Consider the following 27773-nt stretch of genomic DNA (forward strand, 5'->3'; position numbering starts at 1 on the left):
CTGGCACTTGCCCTGGCACCCCGCTGGGGCGTTGCTGCGAGGCCCTGCCGGCGCACGGGGAGGCAGCGGGTTGCCGGGGGTACGCGGCCTGGCTCGACGAGGGCAGCGGGATGAGCGGCAAGGAAGGTGACGACGGCGGCGGCGCGCGTGCCTCTCCCCTCTCACACCCCGGCCTGGAGGCGGTTGGAGCCGGCGGCTCCTCGGTGCGTGGCGCAGTGCGCCCACAGCCACCGCCGGACCGACGCGAGTCCCGCGGCTCCCGGAGCCGCCCGAGCGGGGCCGCTGCCGCCGCCCGGCGCGCAGGAGAATGGGCGGGCGGTCGTCCCTCAAGGCGTGCGGGCCGTGCGCCGCCTGTCGCCGCCGAGGGGCGGTCCAGGGGCCGTTGGCTGAGCTGGGCCTAAGGGGCCTCTCAAGCGCCTTGAGCCGACAGTAGAGAAGGCGTGAGGAGGAGTTGGAGGTGGCCAAAGCGGGGATGCCCTGCAGCTGGGAGGGGCGGAAGGATGAGCCTCTGCTGTGAGCAGCGGTTCTCTTCGGCTGTGTCAGCAAACTGCCCTTACACCTAGGGAGGCGGTTTCTGCACAGGTGTTAGTGCCTTCCCACTTGGACTTGTGGATGTGGCTGTGAATGTAGTTTCAGAGATCATCCTTGATGGCAAAAAAGTGGTTGCTGCAGCTAAAAGCTGTGTATTAGACCCGTATAGTACTTGTAATGGTAACTAACTTCCAGCAACACAGCATTCACCTTGCCGCATGTGTGCTTGATTAGCTAGGCAGTCACTCCCTCCCTTCAGCCACAAAGTAGGCTCTGCAACAAGGAAGCTGGCATTTTTACTTTAAAAAAATCAAGTTTTAAATTATTGCAGTCTGTGGTTTTCTGGTACCCAAGTTGTGGAGTTACTCTGTAGACCTCTTCTCTCTATTTCTCTCACACACTTCAGGAAGGCCTGCTTTTTTCCTGTAGGTCATTATGATGTCCCCAACTTTAAGAATACTGCAGAGTTTTAATTCTCTGCACTATTTCGGGGGCTGTGTTTGTAATGTTTTCAGCTGCTACAGGAAAAACAAAACCCTGAACTTGTGTCCTAACAGAAAAGAAGGAAAAAATGATTTTCAGTTTCCTCTTTTAGAAAGTAACTACGCCCACTTCTGGCTTTGCTTTGGGATAATAAACAATTAAACGGAAGCATTTTAAAATCCAGTGTTCGTCTAACTTTTAAGTAGCTTCCTTTTGTTCTTCTTTTAAGGAAATTGAGAGCACTCCACATATTCAGGAAGGTATGCTTGAATGTAAGTTTGCCAAATTGTGGCCTCTGTTAGGAACAGAGAGTGTATGGCTGTCATAAGAAAGTGGTAGCAAGAGGGAGGAATGTGTAAAACACTGAATGGTACGGTGAGTCTATCCTAGGTGAAGGAAGGACAAAAGGAAGAAACAGTACAAGGTGTAAATTGGTAGTAAAACACAGTACAAGAGAGGTGAGATCTGGGTGAGGGTAAGAGAAGAAGCTAGTCAAGGGGCAGAATGTAAGATGCTACACTGCAAGAGCTAAACCTGCATACCTGGCTAGTGGTAGTTTACTTAAATTATGCCTTGCTGCTTTTTCTGATTACTGAAGACCCATGACACAAAATAAGTATTGGAAGCATTTCAGTGACTCTGGTCAAGCTGAATATTTAAAATAATTAAAAGGGAAAAAAGGGGAAAAATAAAATGTCTAATCCATAGGCTTTTGCTCAGACAAGGGTTTCCATGCAGCCATCCCCTTACAGAAAGGAAACACGAAAGGGTGTGAAGATCTTGCCAAAAAAACAAAGGAAATTTTTTAAAAAAGGCACTTGGAATCCTACCATACTTGTCCATTAAAATTGGTAGGATTTTTTCTAATTTTCCTGAGGAATGTGGTAGAAGAAGCTAACATGAAGGTGACATTACTTGCTAATAAGATTCATCTAGTTTATCTTATGTGATCCTGTAAAATATGGTTACAGTTGGGAATGCTTTAAGACAGTGTTCTGATGCTGCTTATGCTCTGGCAAAACTTTTATTTTTAAAATACATTTTTGTGTGTTCTATTAATAGGATCGGGTGGGTTCAGAAAACGAAAACATGACAATTTTCCACGCAGTCAGAAAAGAGAGGAAAAAGAGAATGTTACTCCATCTTCAGCTTTGATGACATCTTTCAAATGTAAGTAAGCATTCAGAAAGCCACATTATAAAAATGTGGTGTAGAAATTGCTAGGAAATAACTAGTATTTAGTGATGGAATAAACCAGCTTCTCTCAGGAGAAGCTTGAAACTGGTTGGACTCTTGCTTCCCACATTTAGAGCTTGGCTTTTTGCTTCTTGTGCAGTAAAGTCCTGAGAGTGGGGTCTCACAGAGCTCCACCTGACTCATGATTTGCTTCCTTTTTCATCCTGCCTGCTCTTCCCTCACCCTACTTGTGCTGAATGTGGTGCTAAGCAAACTGAGCAAGTGTTCAGCCAGACAACAGGTGACAGTGTCCTTTGGTGGCAGAAAACTAAGATCTGCAGAAGTGTAATGAAAAATCCGAGCCATGGGGACAAGAGGAGGAAATAGCTCCCATTGGGGACACTGAGAAGGCTCTTAGCTGTTGACCTTGGCTCTGGTGCATAGATGACTTAAGCTACTTTAATGTACTTCTGGATGCATTGATTTGTGAGTTGGTAGCTGTACATACATGCAGTTTTTAAAAATAAGAGTTCAGCTAACTAATTGTTGTGGTTTAAAATCAGTCAGCCATGCAGCTGCTCTCTCACTCCCTCTCCTTCCTCCCCCCTGCTCCCGGAGGGATGGGGAGGAGAATGTAAGAATGTAATTCCCACGGTTGAGAAAAGAGCAGTCCAGTAACTAAGGTGTAACACAAACCACTACTGCTACCACCAATAATAATAATGATAAGGGAAGTAACAAGGGAAGAGAATACAGCCACTCACCACCTGCTGACCGATACCCAGCCCGACCTGGGCAGTGATCTCGCCCTTCTGGGTAACTCCCCCAGTTTATATAGTGGGCATGATGTGCTGTGGTATGGAATACCTCTTTGGCTAGTTTGGGTCAGGTGTCCTGTCTCTGCTTCCTCCCAGCTTCCCCTCCTCCCTGGCAGAGCATGAGACTCAGAAAGTCCTTGCTCAGAGTAAACATTACTGAACAGCAACTAAAAACATCGGTGTTATCAGCGTTGTTCCCAGGCTGAAAGTCAAAACCACAGCACTGCACCATCTACTAAGAAGGAGAAAAATGACTGCTACTGCTGAACCCAGGACACTAATGCAGACCTATATGTAGACACTTAGTTCAAATTGTGTGCATTTATAAATTAGCTTGTATTTAAGTTTCTTTAAATAAGCAAGTGTAAACTTCCCTCCAACCAAACTGTTTTTATAGGGTTTTGCACAAAACCAGATTTAAACTCCAGTAAATTTAGCTGAAATTTCTCATTAGACAAGCCATAAGCAGGCAAAGCTGAACTTCAGAAATAAGAAGTCTTGACAGAAGAAGGAAGGAAACAGATTAATTATTGGTGTAAAATTTTCCCCATCCTGACTATTTTCTGTGAAGCTAAGGACAGTGAAGGAGTAAGAGTTGGATGGCTGTTCTAGATGGTACTTCAACATCACGTAATTCCCTTGCTTTCTTTAAAGCAGATATTTCTTCTTTTTCCTGTGTAAATTAGCTCAGCAGATTGTTAACTTTGACCCCTGAACTGTTATACTGGATAATGTACATACACTTGTGCTTGAATTGAGTAGAGCAACTGTATTTTAATTTTTCACCCTTAAGCATGTTGATTTGTCATAAGGTTGCCATTAGTTCAGATTCAAAACACTTGTTTCCCTCCTTTCACATGAGATCCAATCAGCAGCATTTGGTGCATTTCAGAAATGATGTAAGGGACATGATATATTCATCTTTTCAGACATCCACTCTTTCTACTACAGAAGTGCTTCTAAGCCCCAGGTGGAGACAATGGTGGTCTTTGTCTCCATGTCAGACATAAGATTTAAGGGGTCAGTGCTGGGACCAGTGCTGTTTAATATGTTCATCAACGACCTGGATGAGGGAACTGAGTGTACCCTCAGCAAGTTTGCTGATGACACTAAACTGGGAGGAATGGCTGACACACCAGAAGGCTGTGCTGCCATTCAGCGAGACCTGGACAGGCTGGAGAGTTGGGTGGGGAGAAATTTGATGAAATTCAACAAGGGCAAGTGTAGAGTCTTGTATCTGGGGAAGAACAGCCCCATGTACCAGTACAGGCTGGGGACTGACCTGCTGGAAAGTAGTGAAGGGGAAAGGGACCTGGGGGTCCTGGTGGATAGGAGGATGAACATGAGCCAGCAATGTGCTTTTGTGGCCAAGAAGGCAAATGGCATCCTAGGGTGCATTAGAAAGGGTGTGGTTAGTAGGTCAAGAGAGGTTCTCCTCCCCCTCTATTCTGCCTTGGTTAGGCCGCATCTGGAATATTGCATCCAGTTCTGGGCCCCTCAGTTCAAGAAGGACAGGGAACTGCTTGAAAGAGTCCAGCGCAGAGCCACAAAGATGATTAAGGGAGTGGAACACCTCCCTTATGAGGAGAGGCTGAAGGAGCTGGGTCTCTTCAGCTTGGAGGAGACTGAGGGGTGACCTCATCAGTGTTTACAAATATTTAATGGGTGGGTGTCAGGATGATGGAGCTAGGCTTTTTTCAGTGATGCCCACTGATAGGACAAGGGGCAATGAGTGTAAACTGGAGCATAGAAGGTTCCACATTAACATCAGGAAAAACTTCTTTACTGTGAGAGTGACAGAGCACTGGAACAGGTTGCCCAGGGGGGTTGTGGAGTCTCCCACATTGGAGATATTCAAGGCCCGCCTGGAGGAGTTCCTGTGTGATGTACTCTAGGTTACCCTGCTCTTGCAGGGGGGTTGGACCAGATGATCTCTTGAGGTCCCTTCCAACCCTTGGGATTCTGTGATTCTGTGAGTATAGAATAAAATAAGAGAAACCAAGTTTTTATCAAAGTGATGAGATACACTGTGACTTTTGTAGCTTTATCTAAACTGTTCTTGTCAGCAAACTGCTGTGCTTTTTCCGAAGGATACTCTCTTGTCAGACCCTTTAAAAATTCAACCTCTTAGCTCAGTTTCACCATCTTCTCATACAGACACTTTAACACCTGAGACAGTTATGCAGGAAATGTGTTAGATTTCTTCTAAGTATCTATTAATGGTTTATTTAGTGGAATAATTGTCTATAAAATGTTAATAGTATCTGTGAAACATTCACGTTTGACTGTGATAACCAGATACACATCCTCTGTTCTTTGTGTTCATTGTGGTTAGACAGAATTTACATCAATAAGTCAGAAATCTTATTTGTGATTTTGTTTTGCTTTAGTACCTTTAGAACCTTTAGTTCTTAGGGATATTAATGTATTTGACTTTTGGCCAGGTCTAGTTGGGATGTAAAATGCAACCTCTTTACTAAATGGTGCATTTTAACAGTGTGTGTGCCTTGGTCAAATGCCTTGTTTGGTTGGTTGGTTTTAAGGACTGATGAATCTTATTTACGAATGATTGTACGGTTCTATTTTTTAATTTATCTTTCTGAATTTGGGTGAAAATTTAAGTCAGTTTCCTGAGCAGCAGTATCACAGGATAGGTTTACTAGCTAAAACAAGTATTTTACCCTAAAATCGTTTGGGCTGTGTTAAAGCATCGTCAGGGTTGATGTATATTTAAACCTGACTTATTCAGCAAGAGTAGTATTAATGCTGACTTGCAGCTCTGGCAGCGGTGGCTTCTGCAGACATGTTACACAAAGGAGCAGCCGCACTGCCGATCCTGGGAAAGGGCAACCAGGGGGAAAAGTGGTAAAGGCTGGTGGGGCTGGGGCCTATAAGCAGTTACTGTAGCCCAGGCTGTCTGCTCTTCTCCTGTGCTGTATACATGTGATAACCACGCTTGTTCCTGTAATGATTGTTTCTGCAGCATTTCAGCAGGAGCTTGACACCAGGCATGATAAATATGAACGGCTTGTGAAGCTCAGTCGTGATATAACTATTGAAAGCAAAAGAACGATATTTCTGCTCCACAGGTTTATCAGGTGAGTAGTATCGAGCATTAAATTGTTCACAGAAACCTAGAAACTGCCTTGCAGTGTTCTCTGTATTTGTGATTAATAGCTGCACTCTTCTGTTGAGAGGAATTTAATTAACTTCCCATAAACATCCTTTTGGGTAGATGGGAGCTAGCGAATGCACACTCCAGTTAGAGAATGAAAGATGCAGGTACAGGTTTCTTGGTTGGTTTTACTGATGTATTAAACAGGGTCAGAGTAGTAGAGTGTAACAGCTTAAGAGACCTTTCCAGCTTTCAGCAAACTGGGAGAGAAAAGCATGTACCCTTCCTTCAGGTTAGTTGCCTTTGCAGTTACTTCACCATTTTGGTTGCTGTAGTCCCACCCCAGGTCATCAACCCAAAGAGGAGGTGACCTGGGTTCTGTTTACTTCAGTAAATACTGCAGCCTAAGAGGCTTTTGTGTGAAGTTTTGAGCTTCTGTATGTTTTGTGTTCTTACGAGCCTCCAGGCAGTCCTTGGAAGCCACATACAAGCTAGAAGAGTAACAGGAAAATTTGAAACTTTGCATAGCCTGCTGTATAAAATCCTTAACTCTATGTGTCAAACAGGGGTCTTATGTATTATAGCAGTTCTCTCCAGTCCATGTGGTTCTAGTTATCTTTTCTTACTTATCAATGCATTCTGCTGTATTAGTAACTATTTATAGTGACCATAGTAGTAACAGTTATAAATAGGTGTTATGAAGTTACCCTCTTTTTAATTTGGGCTTGTTCTCAAAAAGGCATTGTGACAATTCCAGTAAGTGCTACAACCTTGACTGTAAATAGCTACTCCCACTGCAGGGGCTAGGTAGCTGGGAACTGATAGAGGAAAGAAACATAAAAAGCACTCCTCTTTACTCCGAATTCCAGATTCCTGTTTTGTAAGATATTCCTGGTTTTGTGAGAGTGGAGGCTTTCTCTGCTGTATTTTTATTTCCTTCTTTGCTTTTCACTATTATTGTGGCTTTACTTTCAGTAAACTTTACTGTTTGCTTTTAAAACTTTCCTTGAGACTGGTCTATCAGTAATTCCTTAAACAGACTGTAAACTAATATACCATATAGTTTATTTGGTGGGGAGGGGGAAGTTTAAAGAAAAGGAGATAAATTAAACTTTAAATGCCAAGTATATATTGTGAGTATGAATCAAATATTTCAGCTGATCCTGAATAGTATAGTCCATAATAACTTCCTAAAAAAAAAAATAAAAAAATCACACATAGAAGTAGGTCATGTATTGCAAAATGTTGATTTATTTTTTAAGAGGTTGAAGGACTTCTGCAAATACTGCTGTTTTTTTTGAATACTTTTTTGAAACCTTTGCACATGTTTCTCATTGTTCTTACTTAAGCAATAATTAAAATTCTCATCTGGAATAAACATCATGCTACCAGAACTGTGTGGCTGGCTGATTATTTTCCTGGTAAGAATGTACAGATTTTTGGCATCTGCAGTAGGTATTAATGGAAGTTAAACTGTTTCTCATTCCAGTATCAGCTTTGATTTTTTCCTGAAGCCATTGAAAATATACTGGTTAGTAAAAGAAAGCGTGTAATACGCTTTTTTTGACTGTTTGCTCATTTTTTGAAAGCTGCTCTTTCAGTTTATCTTTTCTGATTGCAGTGCTCCCAATGGGGAAGAAATATTAAATGAATCTGAAGTAAAACTAGATGCTGTTCGACGGAAGATTAAGCAGGTTGCACAAGAACTGATTGGAGAAGACGTGTATCAGTTCCACAGAGCTATATCTCCAGGTATATTATTTTAAATTAGGGAAAGTGTGCTATTTGGCACTAAGCTCAGTTTACCTTTAAGTAGCAGTGGTTCCTCTTCATGCTGCAAGGTCTGAATGTGTCACATTTCTATGCTTATAAATCAGGACTCAGATTAATCTTTGTTGTTAGCAAAATTGGCTTTGGTATTAGAGAGGCTATTGCCCTTCAGTCAGCTTATCATTGCAGTTAAGCAAAGATTTAAATTGGAGACTGCATTTGGAGAAATTTGGGCCCAGACTGAAACTGAAGTTGGGGGGAGTAGTTCTAACAAATGTACTGGCCGCTCTCCTCTGAGTTAGGAGCATTTACCCCACCTGAAGGGTTATAGTGTCTGGGAGGAGAGTGGGAGTGACTGGCTTGTGAAATGATCGCATTTTGAGTTGATAAAGTTCATGAATTAAAATCCTTAGATTAGCATTTTCTTCCTTCTAAAGACTTGGAATGTGCTTCTGCTTCTGTGTTGCAAGCATTAAATCTGAGTTTATACTGTTTCAATCACATCTTTTTCTTCTCCTCTCTGTAAATAGCAGTCTTTACTAACATCCTTCAGATACTAAATCCCAATGCTTTCATGATTCTTGCTGTCAAATCATATTTCTTTGCCGAATCTTTGCTGACCATCTGAATCCTACCTAAAATTGTAATATCTTGTTTTCAGCAACACGTAAGTAAAACTTGTAATTGCTTCTTTGACATCTTGCCTATGCGTAAAAGTGTCTTGTGTTTATCAGCCTCATTTTAAACATATTGGACTCCTATATATCTTTCCTTGTTTAGGAAAGACTTATTCAGCTGAGGAGACCTGAAGATTTGCACTGAATGATTTGTATTGAAATGTCCATAGGATTGATTTGATAGATCAGCAGCAAATATATCTATGTAGTTTACAAGACAAACAGTGCGCAGGTTAACTTACGTTTTACACAAACGTAAGTTGGTGAAGGGTGAGACAGCTCTTAAGTGAAAGCTTGTTTTGGGCATTTCTGAACCAGAAGGAGCTTGCCATGCTAGTCTTCATAGCTCTGATTCACTTCCGCAGTTCTCTTACCTGTGGTGCATTGCGTTGTTCAAATGAAATGCAAGTAGTTGCTCTTAAAGAGCCACTTAAACTGTGTGCATCTTGTGCTATATGTAGCTTGGTACTGTAATTGAGGAGGTGAAAAGAAAGAGATAATTCAAAACTTGATGCTGTTATGACCTCAAACCATGAGCAATCCTAGTCCAAGTATACTGTATCTTGACATACTGAAAATGTGTTTTGATTTTCATTCTAAGTACGGCTTATGAAAGCTGAAAATCCATGCATTTTGTGTTATGAACAAATATTTTTGAAAGCTTCGCTGAAACTTGTAAATCTTGTCTGAATAATCCCTAAAGTTTGCAGTCCTGTGCAAGTTGTATAACGCTATCTATCGAACAGCATCATTTGAATTCTGCTGCCCCATGAATCTTGGTGAGACCTCATGATACAAGCTGTCAGCTTTGCCATGTGAGCAAAATTGTGTGTGGTAACCGGTTACCCTGCATCAGCTGCTTCACCTGAGTTGCCTCTGTTTTCTTAGTACATGGCTTTGTATGGGTAAATTCAAAGAGACATACCTATCTATTTTGGCTGAGGGCCGGCTTACCTGGAAATAGCTTGCAAATAGACTGTGCCTGCCTACATAGCAGACATATGAAAACTTACTGTGCAGTAACTTCTGTGTGTACCCATGTCTTATAAAGTAAGTGAGCAAACCTGATGCTAAGTTTCTACCTCCAGATTGTCCAGATTCCCTCCTGTGAGTTAAAAAATAAATTGCTGGTTTTCTTTTTTTTAAAAATACTTATTTTCTAACCTGAAAAGTTGTATTTATAATTTTTATTAAAGATATGTAAACTGAAGCTAGCCAGAGCAACCTAAGAGTAACGAAATTAATGAAAACATTTCCATTCAGGTTTGTCTTGTGTGGTTGGTAAATATTCCTACATAGTCAGCTACACTGACTCTCCTGCATAATCAATCTCTGACTTGCATGAAGATACCTGTAACATCAAAATGGACCTGAATAAACTCTTTAGAAAACAACTGAAAATATGCAGTCTGAAACAGTTCAGCATTTCTAAAACTTTCCTTCAGTGTTTTAAATCTCTGCTTCTTAAAATGACTAAAACATTTTTGTCCATTGTAGAACAGGCCAGGTTACTACAGACCTCTACTATAGGAAGTTAGAGGCCTGCTGCAGGTGTATGATGACTCAATGCCTCCACAGCTGCAAAGCTATTTAGAGGAGAATAGACTATTTCAGATGTAAGGGACCTACAATGATCACATAGTCCAACTGTCTCACCAGTTCAGGGCTGACAAAATTAAAGCGTGTTATTAAGGGCACTGTCCGAATGCTTCTTAAGCACTGACAAGTTGCAGCATTGATCTGTCAAGGAGGCCTGTTCCACCACCTTATTAAAGGAATGCTTCCTAATGACCAGTCTAAACCACCCCTGGTACAGCTTTGAACCATTCCCGTGTGTCCTATCACTGGGTACCAGGGAGAAAAGATCAGTACCTCCCTCTTCAATTCCCCTCCTCAGGAAGGTGTAGAAAGCAATGAGGTTGTCCCTCGGACTTCTCCTCTCCAAACTAAACAAGCCCAAAGTCATTAGCAGCTCCTCATAGGACATTTCTTCCAGCCCTTCTACCAGTTTTGTTGCCCTCCTTTAGATCCTTTCCAGGACTTTCACGTCCTTCACAGCTGCATGCAGTTACATCCACAAGAGCACATCCATAACAGTTGCATGAGGCTTGGAGCAAGATTGTCATAGAGGTTAAGAATTTTCTTACCGCAGTCTTAGGACGACTTAAGAGAATGAATCTTACTGACCTTTCTAGATGAAAAGAAAGGAAAGCAAAGAGGTATTAGTATATTAAGTAATAAGGAGAAAGAAGTAGACTGATGCTCATCTTTCCAGAAGTTAGGTGTGGAGCGTCTCAAACAAATGCATGAACTTTGTGGTTTTTTGGACAGAACTAAAAAGATAGAAATACGCAGCCCCCATTGTGTTTCTAGAATTAGAACTGGGAATAGCTGTACTTCCACCTTCTTCCTTCTTTTCGTGTGACATGAGTAGGTGGCAAGTCGGTGGAATATCATTGGTTATATAATACTGCCTGGCTCTGAAATTTCCTCATTGTTTCTGTAATTAGGCAGTTCTTGCCTCATTCCAAAGACTGCGTATAAAATCCAACTGAAATAAGATGCCTTCATCCCATTTCTGTAGGTCATCCACAGTGTCTGCTTAAATTCTAGCTCTTCAATATGATGCTCCTCTATGAAGGGAGTTTGTGCCAGCTGATGTCCATTGTTTTGTAAGGGTATGTGTCAGAACGTAAGTGTATGTCCCTGAGAATACAGGGAATGCTTTTACGCATTGTTTAAATGAGCTTGTATGTGTGACAAATATGAACTTTTAGCCAGAACTTTACTCCTACTTTGTTCATTAAATTCTCTGCTCTCCAGCTAGTCATTGGGGTGGCAAAAAATAGGAATATGCAGGCTCAAATACTCGTAGGTCTTAGATCGTGCTGAAGCTGGGATCAAGGAGGTATGAGAGATGTGAAGATGCTTGATGTCAGGATTATGAAGCAGAGATAGAAATACTAGAAACATGAAGAATGAGGGAACAGTTAGATAAAGAGCAACTGCAAGAGAGAATGCTTTATTCTCCCTGCCCCCCACATTTTAGGAAGAACTGTAATTGGAAGGGAAACAGTGGTAAGAGTTAAAGAATGTTTTAGTTTTTGTTTTAAGTCCAGTGTTCTTTAACTGTAGCTTTGCTTTTCTTATAATGGAAAAAGCTTGTATGCCTTTTAGAAAATAAATGTAGCTAGGGAAAGTGCTAGATCTTTTGTCTATTATGTATTTCCTAGAGCTGTAAGTTTTGAACTTCCTTTCACCTAGTTTTCAATTCTAATTTGGTATTTTAAAGAAATTCTGGAGAACTAGTTAAATTATGAACAAAAACATGCCATTACACTGCTTTTTTTCTTCAAAAAAGAATAAAGAAACGCCTGTGTCCCATATCTCAAAAGCAGCATATCCAATTAACCTCAAACTTCCTAAAAATATTCTCCTTTGTCTTGAAACCAAACATGAAACATCCTCCTGTTCCCCACCCTGCCTCTCACAGAAAGAGTAAAAGGGATCAAAACTGGGCTTATAATGGAACCATCATACCAGCTGTAACTGGGGAATCATGACTGTCTGTATAATAAAGCTGCCTAATACATATTTTATTCAGTATAATAACTATTAGCCTATAAATAGAAGAGTGCTATGAGTATAATGCTTGGGAATATTGTTTGCCACTTGTAATTGTTAAATGCTTTTTTTGGGGTTACTCCAAGCAGTTGTTCTTTTGACTTGAAGATAAAACAATTCTGGCAGAGCACTAAAGGAGTTTTCATGCTTTCCCTCATTAAGAATAGTGCTAATGGCACGCAGGACATTTCCCCTAAGGACACTTGCATGAGCTCAAACACTGAGTATAGCACTAATTGAACAACAACAAAAACTGATGACTGTTTTCTACACGTTTCTTAACGGTACAGATTGTCCCAGGGGATGATTAAACAAGCAAACAAAGAGATACTGAAATAATGAAGTCTTTTTTTAATGCAGAGCTCTTCATTTGTTATGTTAGAATGTTATGCTTTGTTGATATTTTTAAAGCTTTACTATTTGTAATATAGAATTCCTGCTCCTTTGCCCCACTTTGCAGTGTATACCTTATATATCCTGTGAGGAAATGTGAACTGTTCCTTTAAAATTGCTGTGAGACACTGTTCAAGAAAGGGACTGAAAAACATAGTATAAATTTATGAAGGGGAGGAAAAAAATGTCCACAATTTTATATATGTATTTATGTGTGTTTGGGTATTTATATATGTATATTTAACTCTAAAATACTAAGGAAAATACCAGTAGTATACAGGAAAGATCTGCATGAGCCTTAAAGACAAGATACATACAAGCCTACAACATGTGGTGAGTCCTGTGCTTGGGTTGCAGTGCTGCAGGCTTAGGGAAGAGTGGCTGGAGAGCTGCCCAGAGGAAACGAATCTGGGAGTGTTGGTCGACAGCTGCTTGAACATGAGCCAGCTTGTGCCCAGGTGGCCAAGACAGCCAGCGGCATCCTGGTCTCTATCAGAAATAGTGTGGCCAGCAGGACTAGGGAAGGAATCGTCCCCCCTGTACTCTGCACTGGTGAGGCTGCACCTCAAATACTGTGTTTTGGGCCCTTCACTGAAACACAGACGTTGAGGTGCTGGAGCATGTCCAAAGAAGCAACAAAGCTGGTGAAGGGTCCAGAGCATGAGTCTTACGAGGAATGGTTGAGGGAACTGGGGTAGTTTAGTCTGGAGAAAAGGAGGCTCAGGGGAGACCTTACCAGTCCCTACAACTACATGAAAGGAGGTTGTAGTGAGGTGGTGTCGGTCCCTTCTCCCAAGTAAGAAGTGATAGGACAAGAGGAAATTGTCTCAAGTTGTGCCAGGTATTGGATATTGGATATTATAAAACACTTCTTCACCAAATGGGTTGTCAAGCACTGACACAGGCTGCCCAAGGAAGTGGTGGAGTCACCATCCCTGGATGTTTTACAATATGTGTAGATGTGGTACTTTGGGACATAGTAAAGTGGTGGACTTGGCAGTGCTAGGCTAAGGGTTGGATTTGATAATCTTAAAGGTCTTTCCCAGCATAGTTGATTCTGTGATTCTATGTTAGGATTTAATCATGAATTATTCTACGCATGTTCTAAATCTGTGCTGCATATATGTGAAACTTGTGTAATGCAGAAGGAAACGTTGAGACTTACATTATAGGTAGGCATTGTGTGGGATTGAATGGAGTACCTTTTTAACATGATTTTTAAAAAATGAAATCTCTAGCTATCTGGAGACTTAATTTGTTTTTGTCCCTTAATAAGGACATGTGAGAGAATTCTAAGGTTTTTGAGGTGTTAAACTATTTTTTATATATAATTTTTTACATATGTTATATATATAACACGCAGCTTGACCGAAAAATCTCTTGGAGTGATGATTTTAACTATGTGTTGATGTTTTTACAGTGAGGTCATTAGATTCTGCTAGGAGGTAGGTGTGGTATTATCTTCACAGCTGATTGATAGACAGAATGCGAAATGAGGAGCCCGTAAGTCTTCTGGGGCTTTTTCAGTAGTGTGGTGTAGGATGATGATAGTAGATGCAACTAGAGCATTGTTGGCTGACCTTTCTGTTTGCTGTGTGCCTGAGCTAGCGGCAGTGGTGAGTGGAGTGGTGTGCACAGAGAAGCTCATTAGCTCTTTATCATGTCTGCACTTGCTCTCAATAGGATTAGATGACGAGACTGTAAAATGTCAGCACCTTGTCAAAACTATTGCTCTGTGACTGCTTCTGCTGCTGCTGATGTGGGGAATTCTGTGTAAAAGTTCAGCATTGACGCAGTCTCGCACATAATTTATCTTGTGCAGGCACTATTTCTGTTCCGAGAGAATGATATAATGGAGCTTATTTCTGTCCCCTGCCTTATGCCATTTAGAGTCACTTTAGGCGTGTATAATCATACTGCAACAAACTGCATTGCTGGGTTGAACACAGCCATATAAATCTGCATGAATGAAAAATAGTTCAGTTGTACTAGATTACTGGTTTTTAACTACAGTATGTAGGACCACCATACATGATGCTGTAAGAAATGCGCTGGAGATGCATGAAGTCCGTCCAAGCAGGCCAGATTTAAGTAATTTGATTATTTAAGTAATATTGGGGTTTTTTGTGGTATTGTATGAAGGATTTTAGTCGGAACACCAACTAAAGGAACTATCCACGTAATGATTTCTGTGTTACCGTGTTTTTTTGTTCTTAACTTTTTTACTCATGAAATGGAAAGAACAGTGGAGACTCAAGCAGTGCTAGATACCTTTGTATTTGTAGACACCTGTGTATTTCTGAAATAATACCAAGGTAACGAACTATTCGTACATCAGGAACAGTAGAACTAGGACATTTTTTTCTGTAAGAAGGTTTAAAAACTGATAAAAATAGGCAGCATATTTAATTATAGGTTTGCCATTGAAAGGAAAAGCTTTTCTACTGCGTAAGGAAGGTGTCATTAATTGTGAATGTCTCACCCAGGGAAAGACTTGAATACACACCTAAAACTTGAAAGGAAAGCATGAAGGAAGCAATCAGGTTTCTGCAAGATGGTGGGAAAACATAGTAACACAGGAACAGGATGTGACTGAAGAATTAAAGTTAATCTCTGCTGTTGTGGGTGAGAGGTAAAATGCCAGAAATGGAAACAAAGTTTCCCGATTATACTGGAAAATTAACAGAATTTGCAGTGAATAAACTAGTATTTATCAGATATAATTTAGTTAATTTCTTTGTTTCCGTGTTTTGTTACTTTTTCTGTTTCTCTGGTGTACCCGCATCACCAAGTGTGCCAACAGACTTTGTCAAACTGATTTTCTTCAGTGCAAGTTGCTTATGTGAAACTTGATACCTTCAGCTTGTTGCATTTTACTACCCTTTTATTATTTCTGGTTCATGCCTTTTTTCTAGGTTCTTCCAGGGAATGTGAAAAATCAGCAACTGCAGAACTTCTTACTTTCTACTGCAGAGTTTGTATGACCAGGCACAGAAACTTAAAACAGCCCTGGGAGTGTGAATGTGAATTGAGACATGAGCAAGCAGGGTATGCACTATGTGAGCATTGATTATCAGCTGATCCCTGAATGAGCTGTTGAGTTCAGCAAAAGTTGTAAGTTCAGCAGGAGTCAGGGCAGCATAAATCCGTAAGATAAGCTTTTACAGTCTTTAAGATGGGTGCTGTGGATTGGGCCAAACAAGGATTGTCTTTTGCTACTGAAGTTTTCCAGTTAAGACCTGACTGTTTTAAAGTCCTGCAGAACTGTTATGGCAAATACTGCAGTTATTTACATCACAGTCTGAAACTAGTGACATTGTCTGTTAATTCATTACATAGTTAGCAAAGGGACGAGTCCTCGTGCTCTCGCTCAGGGTTTTTTTCGAGCCCTCTCAGCAGTCATTCAGAGACCAGAGCTCTCCAGCCTTTACAAGAACCAAATGCAGGTGGAATATGAGAGGAGACCAAGAAAAAAATATCTTTGAATCTTTTTTTGTTTGTTTGTTTGGTTAAAAAGCACACAGGAGAATGTGTCATAGAGGAACTGCATTCCAGGAAACAGCTAGTATAGCCCATGGTGATGAGGTTTTTGTTTTGCCATCACGTGGTGAGAAATGGGGTTTGGTGAGTAGTGATGTACTTTTTAACTATCTCACCAGATTTACATTCATGAAGATAAATGTCCACCCTTGGTGCTTCTGGCATGCTAGTGAGTTGGAGCTGTTGAATGGAAACATCTTGAGGAGAACTTTCACTGGGGTTTGAACAGAAGAAGCTGTGTTGTGTTAGCTGCCCTTCCTTCTTTGATCATTGAACTTCCTGGCTGAGTCAGAGCTTCCTTTCTTTGGTATCTTGAACACTTGCCTTCGAGTGTACACTGTTAGTAGTGTAAAATTTGCCCTCTAGATGAATGACTTTTAAAACTCTTTGTCAAATATCAAGGCCCTTGCAGGTAGTCAAAGAGAAGGGGAAGACTACTTCTCACAAGAATAGTTTGGGTTTGTTTGTTTGTTTTTTAAGAACTTCTGTAGAACATAGGCTGCACTTGAGAATTACTAGATTGGGGGATGAATAAACAGAACTCCCCCAAAACCCTTCAGAACAACAAACTTGGTTACAAAAGTAGCCATGGTACATCCCTCAGGTCTTCAAGTAGAAGCAAAATGAGTCACCTGCAAATTAGCATTTCTCATATGTACTCATATTTCTAATAACAGTAACAAAAAGGGTTGATAATACTGTTCTCTGCAGTGAGAGATTAAAATATTTGCTGTATACTGCAGAGGGTTTGTGCCTCTTTGGGGAAATAACTGAACTCTCACAAGCATCTGTGCCTATTAAATAGGGGACCTCTATTTGTTGCTGTAGTTACTGGGAAAACAGACTAATTTGGGATTACCTTTTTCCCTAAAGTTGGTGTGTATTCACCTTTAAACAAAGTGCAAACAATATTAACATGTCAGCATCTGAAATACGTCAATTCAACACAGGCAGCTAGAAGGGAACAGAGCTTCTTGGTGGTCATGGATGTGTCAACTAGCAATTGAGTAATCAATAACGCATTCAGGGCTTAATACTAGAAATTTGCATTAACTTAATAATCGATATAATATTGAAGCAGTTTAGACAAATCACTGCTAGATGTGATATGCTTCTGAAAATTTATTTTCCATTCATAATCAGTTCAGGGTTATTTAAACTAAATTTTCCTGACATATTCACATCTGTGTTTGTACTGATCACTAAAATAATTCCAAAAATGGATTGAGAAAATTGTGCAATTTGTTTCTGTGGATCTGGACTTAGCTGTGGTTTTTCTTTCCCCAGTTCCCTTAAAAATTCAGACTACTCGTAACCCTACCTGCTGTAGTGACACAGCTTTTGAAGTATTACTCCGTGAATAGAAACAGATTCTCTCCCTCTCCCTTTCCCTCTCCCCCAGTTTGTAATTTTTTATGGACATTTGCTCTAGTGCTTTTATTTGTATTTGTGAGGCCCATTTTATCAAATCAGTTTTATCAAATTACTCTTTCAAGCAACTTTCACAACAGGATGTCCAGAGCATGCCTGTCTCTGAGGATAGCTGGCTCTATGCTCTTTCTGTATAAAATTAACCTTTGACTTCATGCTCACAATCAACAAAGCATGTTGATTGTTTAATTACTTAAGTTTTTATCACTTATGCATGGAAAGACACTTGTGAATTAAGGAATCATTGCCAAGTCTGGAGAGAACTGTAATGGAAAAGACTGAGCTGTGAATTGTCGGTTTCATCCTAATAGGATGCTAACTCTGAAGCAGAATGATTTAATTTCTGTATTAATGCTTTTAAACTTCCTGCTTGTATTTGTCTCAGTTGATGTATCAGGTTAGTTTTCTGATTATTTTACTAGTTCTCCCCTTCATTGATCAATATGCTTGTAGAAGTGGGAAATCCCCCCCCCCCATATCCTGCAGAGCTTAGTAAAAGCAGCTTTCCAGTTTAACTTTGGTTTGTCTTTGGGATTTCCAAAATAATATGATTTATTTTGTTTTCCCCTGGGTTTTGGGGGTGTTGCACTGAAGTGGTTTGTTTGTGTTTCTTTAATGAGAATGTAACTTGCCAGCCTAAACATGATGATAAAATAGATCTGTGGCTGTGCTCTTGATTTTGCAATGAATTTGCAAAGGGGTAGTTTCACATGACTCACCCTGTAAATGTGCCCCACCCTTCATTTAGTGATCCTGGAAGAAACTTGCTCTGTGTATTTTCCTACTATCTTTCTAGTGGCTGTTATTGGCCTGTGTTACCTGCTGTGTGGTTTAGGAGGGTAAAAGACCACAGGCTGTTATCGCTAATATCCTAACCATCAGGACAGGCTGCTCTGTGACCAAAAACATACAGAGAAAGAGGAAGGAAAGAGGACAAAGGGATAGAAGGAAAATGAGTTTGGGAAGAAATAGGGAGAGAAGCACCTTATTTGGGAAGATGGCAAGTAGCACTGGGATTGGTAACATCAGGAACTGAAAGGTATGAAATCCATTTTAAACCATATTTTAACTATTGAACAGATAATTTAAAGGAGGGAATTAAGTAAGCAAAAATTAGAATCATAGAATCATGGAATAGTTAGGGTTGGAAAGGACTTTAAGATCATCTAGTTCCAACCCCCCTGCCATGGGCAGGGACACCTCACACTAAACCATATCCCCCAAGGCCTCATCCAACCTGGTCTTGAACACTGCCAGGGATGGAGCATTCACAGCCTCCCTGGGCAACCCATTCCAGTGCCTCACCACCCTAACAGGAAAGAATTTCCTCCTTATATCCAATCTAAACTTTCCCCTGTGTAAGTTTTAACCCCTTGTCCTATCACTACAGTCCCTAATGAAGAGTCCCTCCCCAGCATCCCTATAGGCCCCCTTCAGATACTGGAAGGCTGCTATGAGGTCTCCACGCAGCCTTCTCTTCTCCAGGCTGAACAGCCCCAACTTTTTCAGCCTGTCTTCATATGGGAGGTGCTCCAGTCCCCTGATCATCCTCATGGCCCTCCTCTGGACTTGTTCCAACAGATCCATGTCCTTTTTATGCTGAGGACACCAGAACTGCACACAATGCTCCAAGGGAGGTCTCATGAGAGCAGAGTAAAGGGGCAGGATCACCTCCTTTCACCTGCTGGTCATGCTCCTTTTGATGCAGCCCAGGCTACGGTTGGCTTTCTCGGCTGCGAGCACACACTGAAGCTGGCTCATGTTCATTTTCTCATTGACCAGCACCCCCAAGTCCTTCTCCACAGGGCTGCTCTGAATCTCTTCTCTGCCCAACCTGTAGCTGTGTCTGGGATTGCTCCGACCCAGGTGTAGGACCTTGCACTTGGCATGGTTAAACTTCATGAGGTTGGCATCAGCCCACCTCACAAGTGTGTCAAGGTCCCTCTGGATGGCATTCCTTCCCTCCAGCGTATCAACCAAACCACACAGCTTGGTGTCATCGGCAAACTTGCTGAGGGCGCACTCAATCCCACTGTCCATGTCAGTGACAAAGATGTTGAACAAGACCGGTCCCAGCACTGATCCCTGAGGGAAACCACTCGTTACTGGTCTCCAGCTGGATATTGAGCCACTGACCACAATTTAGGAGGAAACTTTCACCTCTTGTTTCGTCCCTCATTCTGGGTTAAAACTTTTGTGCATGTCTGCATTTACATCTTGGATAGAATTAGGTTCTTTTTACTCTAACCTGACTGCTGCAATTAAGGAATTTTTATTCTTTGCTCATTTCTAAAGTAGAACTATCTTTTCCTAACTCTCATGCATTCATTTGACTCTTGGATTGAGCACCCCAATGACTTGTTTCTTCAAAGAAACCTGATTTTTTGCTAAGGTTCTTCGAGAAGTGGCTTAACAGTACTTTCTCAGAACTTGCATATGGAGATTAGGGTAAATGTCTTGAATATCAGCTGATAGAGCTGTCAAAAATGCACAAAATTTCAGGCGCAAAACATCCTTTATAGACAACATGTGCTCAGAAGATACCTCAGTGCAACTTTCTAGGTAAAGTAAGTTCTCAAAATATAGAAGGGCTTTGTTACACTGGACACTGTAACTTGTTCACTAGCACAAGCCATTTATGTCTGGTAAATGTAGTAAAATATCAGAATACCTAAGCACTTGTTACCTTCATCTGTAATTTTAAGAAGTGCTGGTAGAAATAATGCACTGCTTTTAATTGGGATTTTTGGCCTGTGTACTAGAAAAAAAATACATAAAAGGCAGTCTTAGAAACTATTCCATTACTGGCAGTGCAATCCATAAATAAGCCAGTTTTGGAATAAATCCAAAACAACAGCATAAGGGGAAAGGTATTGTTGGATGGTGTAGTGAAATGGGATGGGGTTTTTCACCTTGGGGATTGTTTGCTGAAAATAGCGGATGTCCTACCATTAAGCCAAAACATAGTATGTTTAAACATCCTTCTACCTACACGTGAGAACACCTTATTTCAAGGTCTTGGGTCACTGAAGTGTGAAGTTGTAACTACTTCTAGGAGGGGGCTTTAAAAGGGGGAGAAGGGGAGTAGTCAAATATGAATGTTTTTTTGCAGAGTAGTTATTACCAGGATTTGTTACCAGTCTGTAATGGGAACAACTTTAAATGAGGCTTTGTGAGGCTTGCTTGGAAATAGTAGGAGACAAATTCCCACATTGTGAAACAGTGACAGTAAATGAGACACCAGACCGACTGTGTGTGCAACATTCACATGGTATTAAATGGGAGTGAGGAGATGAGTGGAATATGACAGCTACAGCAGGACAGCAGGAGGAAGTAAAAATATGCTTATGTATACATGCATACAAGTATGCCTCTATAATATATAAAAAAGGAGCAAAACATATGCCCTGGAAAAGGACAAAATGTGTGGAGAAGCATTGAAGTGGAGTGAGCTGAAACTGGAAATTCTGATTGATCAAGAGAACTGTTTAGCAAAAAGCTTGAAAGCTGATTTGATCTCTGAGATCCTGAGAAAATGCCGAATCGATCATTCACATGTGATTGTTCTCTTCACAGATAGCAGCGGGATTCTCATAGATGTTGTCAAGTGCCACTATGTCTGGTAGCTTCCAGCTTATCCACAGAAAAAGCCAGAATTTCATAATGGGTTACTGGTTGCGTCACATCAGAGGGTTAAGTTGGGAAAGGTGATGAAATAGACCTCTCCCCAGCTTCTGGAGTTGTTTAACTTGGATCCTGAGTAGCTTTTATCTAGTGTTCTCTATTGCTTGTTCCCTGAATACTTTATCTTAATTCAGTTGATTAAATTATTGTGTTTAATTGGCCTTGCAGCGCCTTGTGTGTGTTCTGATTTGTGATCAGCAGTGCTGAGGGCGGCTTTGGTTGCCGGATGTTTATTCAGCTTTTCCAAATGCTGCTGTATGGAAGCATGAAGGGTGCAGGCTGAACTGCCGTTCTGAATTGCCCCTGCTCACCTTGCAAATACATATGTAAAGGAGAACATGCAGGTCACTTCTCCCTTTACTGTGATTTGGAAAGCCTCCTACGATTGAATTTTCCCTTGAGGTTACCTCCAGTTTTTGGGGGTATTTCAACCGTCGTCTGTTATTCAAATATATGTTCTCTTTGATTTAGACTTTTTCTTTGATCCAGATGGTGTCTAAATTTGCTGCTTCTTGCATATCTCCATATGATGGGTGTCCTGGCCCTGTGGAGGCCAGCTGAGGATTGTAAGATTATTTTAATGGAACCAGGATTCTGCTTCTGGTACCTTTGGGTGTGTCCACATTTTCTCACTTTTCACACTGCCAAAACTGTTGTCTAATCCTTGCAGCATGATCTGACAGTATCACCTCTTTGCTTCTCTTGAAGTAACACCATCACCATAGAATGGCTCTGTTAGAGGCATGTCTGTCATGTTGCAGTCTGTTCCTTTATTATTCTCCTTTGGCACTTTCTCTGTCCATAGGTCAGGGATCCACGTGCATTGATTTTGTCTTCAGAACTTCTTTTAGCTTAGTCCTACCCTGGCTGTTTGTTCCAGGTTTGATTCTGCTTTTTTTTCCACCAACAGTGCCAACTTCAGCTTTCTGCTTACAAAGTTTTCCCACATGCTTTCCCCGATCTGCTCTCTGCACATAAGGAAAAACTGACAACCTGTGAAATCGCTGTCTGAACATTCAGACTCTTTCTTAGATCTCACCTTTGCAGTAATGCATACAGAAAATCACCATCTGCCAAGTAGGTAGCGAGAGGTAATTGTGACAGGTGGCTGCAGATGGCATACAGATCTGGTACAAGCTACGTTTGTTATCCCATCTTTTATTTCCTTGCCAACACACCAATTCCTTTTGTTCCCCTAAATCCGTTGCTTTTAGAGGGTAAGTTCCAACCTGCATGTTTTAAGGAGCCTGTTCACTAATTACCACAAAATAGAGAAGTGGGAAATGCCATTTTAACAATTATCTACTGTTGCTATTAAGGTGAAACAAAGGAAATTTCTTTTGGAAATGGCTGGGTTTTGGTAGGTGATATGACCTGCTTATGATTTATCTGCAGTCTTGTTCTTTGCATTGTGCCTTTGTGGACTTGTGAAATACTAATCTGCACTCTCCATCATACAAATGCTGTCTTTTAAAAGCTCTGTTTGTGTTGGAACAGACCTTCCAAGGTCATCTAGTCCAACCCCCCCACAATGAGCAGGGATACCTTCAACTGGATCAGGTTGCTCAGAAGCACATCCAGCCCAGCCTTGAATGTTTCTAGGGATGGCGCATCCACCATCAATTTGAGCAACCTGATCCAGTGTTTCCCTACCCTCACTGTAAAAGAATCTCTTCCTTATATCTAGTCTAAATGTAGCCTCTTTTCATTTCAAACCATTACCCCTCATCCTACTGCAACAGGCCCTATTAAAATATTTGTCCCCATCTTCCTTGTAGGCTCCTTTCAGGTACTGTAAGGCTGCAATAAGGACTCCTGAGAGCCTTCTATTCTCCAGGCTGAACAAGCTCAACTGTGTCAACCTATCTTCACTGGAGAGGTGCTCCAGTCCTGTGATGGTTTCTGTGGCTCTCCTCTGGGTGTGCTCCAACAGGTCCATGTCTTTCCTGTGCTGAGGACTCCAGAGCTGAACACACTGCTTCAAGTGGGATATCACAAAAGCAGAGCAGAATCAATCTCCCTTGACCTGCTGTCACACTCCTTTTGATGCAGCCCAGGATACAGTCAGCTTTCTTGGCTGCAAGCACACACTGCTGCTCATGTCCAGATTTTCATCCAACAGTACCCCTAAATCCTTCTCCTCTGAGCTGCTCTCAATGCCTTCATCCCCCAGCCTGTATTGAAACTGGGGAGTGCCTTGACCCACATGCAGGATTCTACATTTGCCCTTGTTGAACTTTGTTAAACATGGTCCCACTTCTTGAGTTTGTCCAGGTCCTTTTGGATGGCGTCCCACCCCTCAGGCTTGTCAACTGCACCACTCAGCTTGGTGTCATCTGCAGACTTGCTGAGGCTGCACTTGATCCCACTATGTCATTGATGAAGGTATTGAACAGTACTGGTCCCATTGAAGACCTCTGAGGGACATCATGGGGAGCTGCTGTTCAGTATGTTTCTGAGAGTAATGTGATGCTGTATGCTGAATTACAGCAGGTTCTGAATGAAAAATGCAGTTGGAGTAAAAACTTGAAAATGTTTATCTGCTGTGCTCTTGGTCTGGTTTTTGTACTTCAGAAGCATGCTATGTTCGATTATGTTTCAGTGTTATTTCTGGGTTATCTTAGTTTTCACTTCTCGCTAGTAACCTTAAAATAGTCTCACTTAAAAGATTTCTAAAAAAATAAATAATGTGAGCATGCATCATTGCTGGAAAGTTTGAATTAACTGTCTTAATTGTGCTATTTTTGCAGGACTTCAGGAATACGTTGAGGCGGTCTCATTTCAGTATTTTATCAAAACACGCTCTTTGATTAGTGTTCAAGAGATCAACAAACAACTAATATTTACAGCAGAAGACAGAGAAGAAACAACAAACACGGTAAAAATGTTTCTCATGTGACAAACATCTTTGTGGAATGGAAATGCAATGAGTAAGCTTAGTCACTTTTTTGGCATCTGATTAAATAAGGCCAGTTAGAGGAATAATATTAGATATACATGTGGACTTTGACTTGTTCAAAACACACTTTTTATTCTGACAAGTAGTAAACTAAATCTGTGGGATACAAGTTTATAAATTTCACATCCTTCTTACTCAGAGCAAGCTGAACTCCTGGTAGAGGGAAGGATCCCGGGTAGTGAAATACCAGCAAACAAATACAGAGGAGGGATTTTTAATGTCTGGGACTGCGTGTAAGGCCTGCTGATAAGTATCACTATACTGGTGTAATAGTGATGTAGCAAAAGCTGGGGGTAACAAATGAATCAAAGGCAGGATGAACTCTGTGAATGAAATCTTACTGCTGGTACTGAACTAGTCACAGAAAGCACTGTATTCACCTTCTGTTAAAATGTACATGTGTCTTAGCTCCTTTGTAGTCCTCCTGCAGTTGATGCTTTCCCTCAGAGGACCATCATACCTTACCCCCAATACCATATCTGCTGTTTCTTGGCTTGTCAATACTCCTGCCCTGCCTTAAATGGAACTTTTTGCATAGGGACAAACTATTGCCACTGATCACAGTGAACAGGGTTCAGTTTGATTGTGGACAGAGCACAAAAGGCAATTTTATAGTGATACACAGAAATGCCCATGCAGTACATGTGCAGTGTCCAGTAATGCACAGCTTGAGATGAATTTCTGAGTCTGCTTCTGTTGAAGAGATTCTGCTGTAAAGCACTTCTGATTCTTTTTCATTCTCTTGGTAAGATATTTCCAAAGAAGCCATGTTTTCAGCGTAAGTTCATTTGTTCTTACCAGAGGGAAACCTATTGTGGCACACTTGTTTTAACAAATTGTGGAGTTATTAACCCCTGCGTACAGGCCTCTGACCAGATTAATGATTTTCGATGGATAGCGTGGGAGCAAGGGACAGGCAATAAACCTGTGTTGTCTCCCACATTCCAATATTTTGGCTATAAAAATCTTTGGAAACTTGGATAAAGGAACAAACCTGTAACTTCGTGATGAGTTTTCTTCATGAAGTATTTTTCTAGCTATTTTGATGAGTTCAGTTGATATTAAAATACATCTGAAAGAGCTATACCTATCAGCTTCTGGTAGAAGATACATTTTGAAATTCAAGATACTACTGCAAAATTATATGATTGGTTTTCCTAACGCTGATACTTTGATAGCTTTGGATAGACCATTTAGGGGAAATTTAAATCTATTAGGCTGAGACCTATCAGCCAAAAAATAAGAAAAAGTAAAAAAAGCAACTGGAAATAAATGTTATTACACAGATGTGATAATTCTGTTTCAAATAAAGATGGTAGTAGCAGGGTATGTTTATCATGTTTGCTAGAATGGAAATCTCATTTCCAGTGGAAATGATGCTTTCATACCTTCTGGTATGCTGGAAGGAGGTTCGTACTTTTGAAATCAGACTGTGTGGAAGTGCCATGCAATTTAATTTTCCAGACTGTTTTCAATTACCAGTTATGTCAGATAAGTCAGTGTGTATTTGAACCATTATAGGCTGCTTTTTCATGTCTCTCTGTACTGGACTTTGTCCTGTCCTCAGACCTCCAGTTCCCATGATAAACAACCGCATACTTGGAGCCTGAAGATAACACCTGTCGATTACCTGCTGGGAGTGGCTGATCTAACTGGAGAGCTGATGCGGCTGTGCATCAGCAGCGTTGGAAATGGTGACATAGACACACCTTTTGAACTGAGCCAGTTCTTACGTCAGATTTACGATGGTTTTACTTTCATTGGCAACACTGGACCTTACGAAGTATCTAAGAAGCTGTATACCTTGAAACAGAGTCTGGCAAAAGTAGAGAATGCCTGCTATACGTTAAAAGTACGGGGATCTGAAATCCCAAAGCACATGCTGGCTGATGTGTTCTCCACCAAAACAGAATTGATTGATGATGATGGTCTTCCTTAAAATAAGGAGACTGTTGCAACGCAGAAGGAGAGAGGACTTAGGGAAGGCTTTCTAGTTATGGTCTGTGGGGTTTCGACTCTTCTCAAAGCTTTTTAGGTAGAGACATTTGTAGTTTTATCTGAGAGAATATTGTTTGCAGTGGTTAATTTGTAACTGAACATACTTCTGATGTGCAAGAGAACAAATGTTTGACTTTGTCATTTCAGTTCGGAATTTCCTGTATTGCTCCATTGTATCTTTCTTCAGAATTACCAGAATTTCCACTGCACTCTACACCAGTGACTGTCCTTCTTGTGAGTCACCTCAGACTGTTGTGTTTGTTGTTAACAGTTTCTGGCAAGCACAGCAGTGGAATAAAAATGGTGAGGTACTGTTATTTAGCATTATCCATGTATTTCTGCTGACCTGTTTTTTGAGTATTTGGGTTCTATACTCATACCTAAAATAATGCACCTATCTATGTGTAAGTTCATCCCTTGCCTTGAAACTGAGGTAGTCTCAAAGGTGCCATGTAACTAAGTTTTTTCTGATTAATGCTTTTGCAAATGAAGCTGAAACTAGGTCAACTTTTTGCCAGTTGATAGTGAAGCTAATCGCACCAGGTAAATACTGCTGTGCACTCGTTATTTTGGGGCTCTGTTTAAATTGAGCTTTGTTCAAGTTAACTCTGGTACTTCACGGTTTTGACATGAACTAGAAAATCCACAAAAAAAAAATTGTGGAATATATTGGTTTGCATTTTTTGTAATAGGGTTTAATGCAGAATCTGACATCTTTCTGGCTGTAGACAAAAGCATAACACTTTCCAAGTAGCAGGTTTTGGCCAAAACAAACGCGTTGTGGCATTGGAATTCTGTTCTCCGTTGTTTGTGCTGCCCTGAGGACCTCCAGTGGGGTTGAACTGGTATAAGTGGGAAAGAGCCAAGCTTTAAATATCTGTTAGCAGGAACTATATCATGTGCATGTTCCTATGGAAAGGAAATTGCAAACAGAAATAAGACAGACATTCTGACTTCCACATTTATCTTTGAGGTATGTCACCATTGGCAAAAAATCAGGGCTTTCTGCCGGTGTCTGAAGTTATGAAAGTCTGATAATGTACATTATGCTAAAGGAAAACAGATAAAACAACATGATCTTTAGACTTCAGGAAATAGGCCTCCCAACTGTAATTGAAAATACTGCATGTTCTTTATTTCCACTTCCATATACTGTGATAGTGCCAATATTTTTCCCATGAGCATGTCCTGAATAGCTGGGACTATCTGACACATGGACAGGAATGGGTAAATACATTTCTATCACATTTTTCCATTGTTTCCACATAAAGCAATATATGGTGGGTTGAACAAGGAGTGGCTTTTTTCCTACTGTTAAATATTATTTTCTACAATAAATTCTAAAAACTAGTCACTGCCTGTACTGGTCCTTTTGCCTGTTGGTCCCAGCAGTAGATAATGGTGCAAGTTTCCCACTGTGCAAGGCTGGACTTGTAAGTTTCACTCCATTCCTATGTAAATACTTGGAGGGACACTTTCTGATCCTTTATCTCTTTTCTCTTTCTCCCTTAACTTTATTCTGTGAAGTCTAAAAACGAGCTAGGAGAGAAAATTCATGTGATTCTCTTGCATTA

General features: G+C 40.9%; 1 protein-coding gene across 1 annotated transcript; it reads left to right on the forward strand.

Annotated features, from left to right (window-relative positions):
• Positions 1-27549, forward strand: TSNAX (translin associated factor X). Its single transcript, XM_061378844.1, has 7 exons — positions 1-126; positions 2077-2184; positions 5992-6106; positions 7745-7875; positions 23993-24120; positions 25769-26871; positions 26954-27549. The coding sequence occupies exons 1-6, from the start codon at positions 111-113 to the stop codon at positions 26138-26140; spliced, it is 870 nt and encodes a 289-aa protein (XP_061234828.1). The 5' UTR covers positions 1-110; the 3' UTR covers positions 26141-26871; positions 26954-27549.
• Positions 27550-27773: the final 224 nt, after the last annotated feature.

This window comes from Neopsephotus bourkii, unplaced genomic scaffold (assembly GCF_033783945.1).
Source record: "Neopsephotus bourkii isolate Nb327-2 ecotype Australia unplaced genomic scaffold, CSIRO-AGI_Nbou_v1 NB_1767, whole genome shotgun sequence".
NCBI lineage: Eukaryota > Metazoa > Chordata > Aves > Psittaciformes > Psittacidae > Neopsephotus > Neopsephotus bourkii.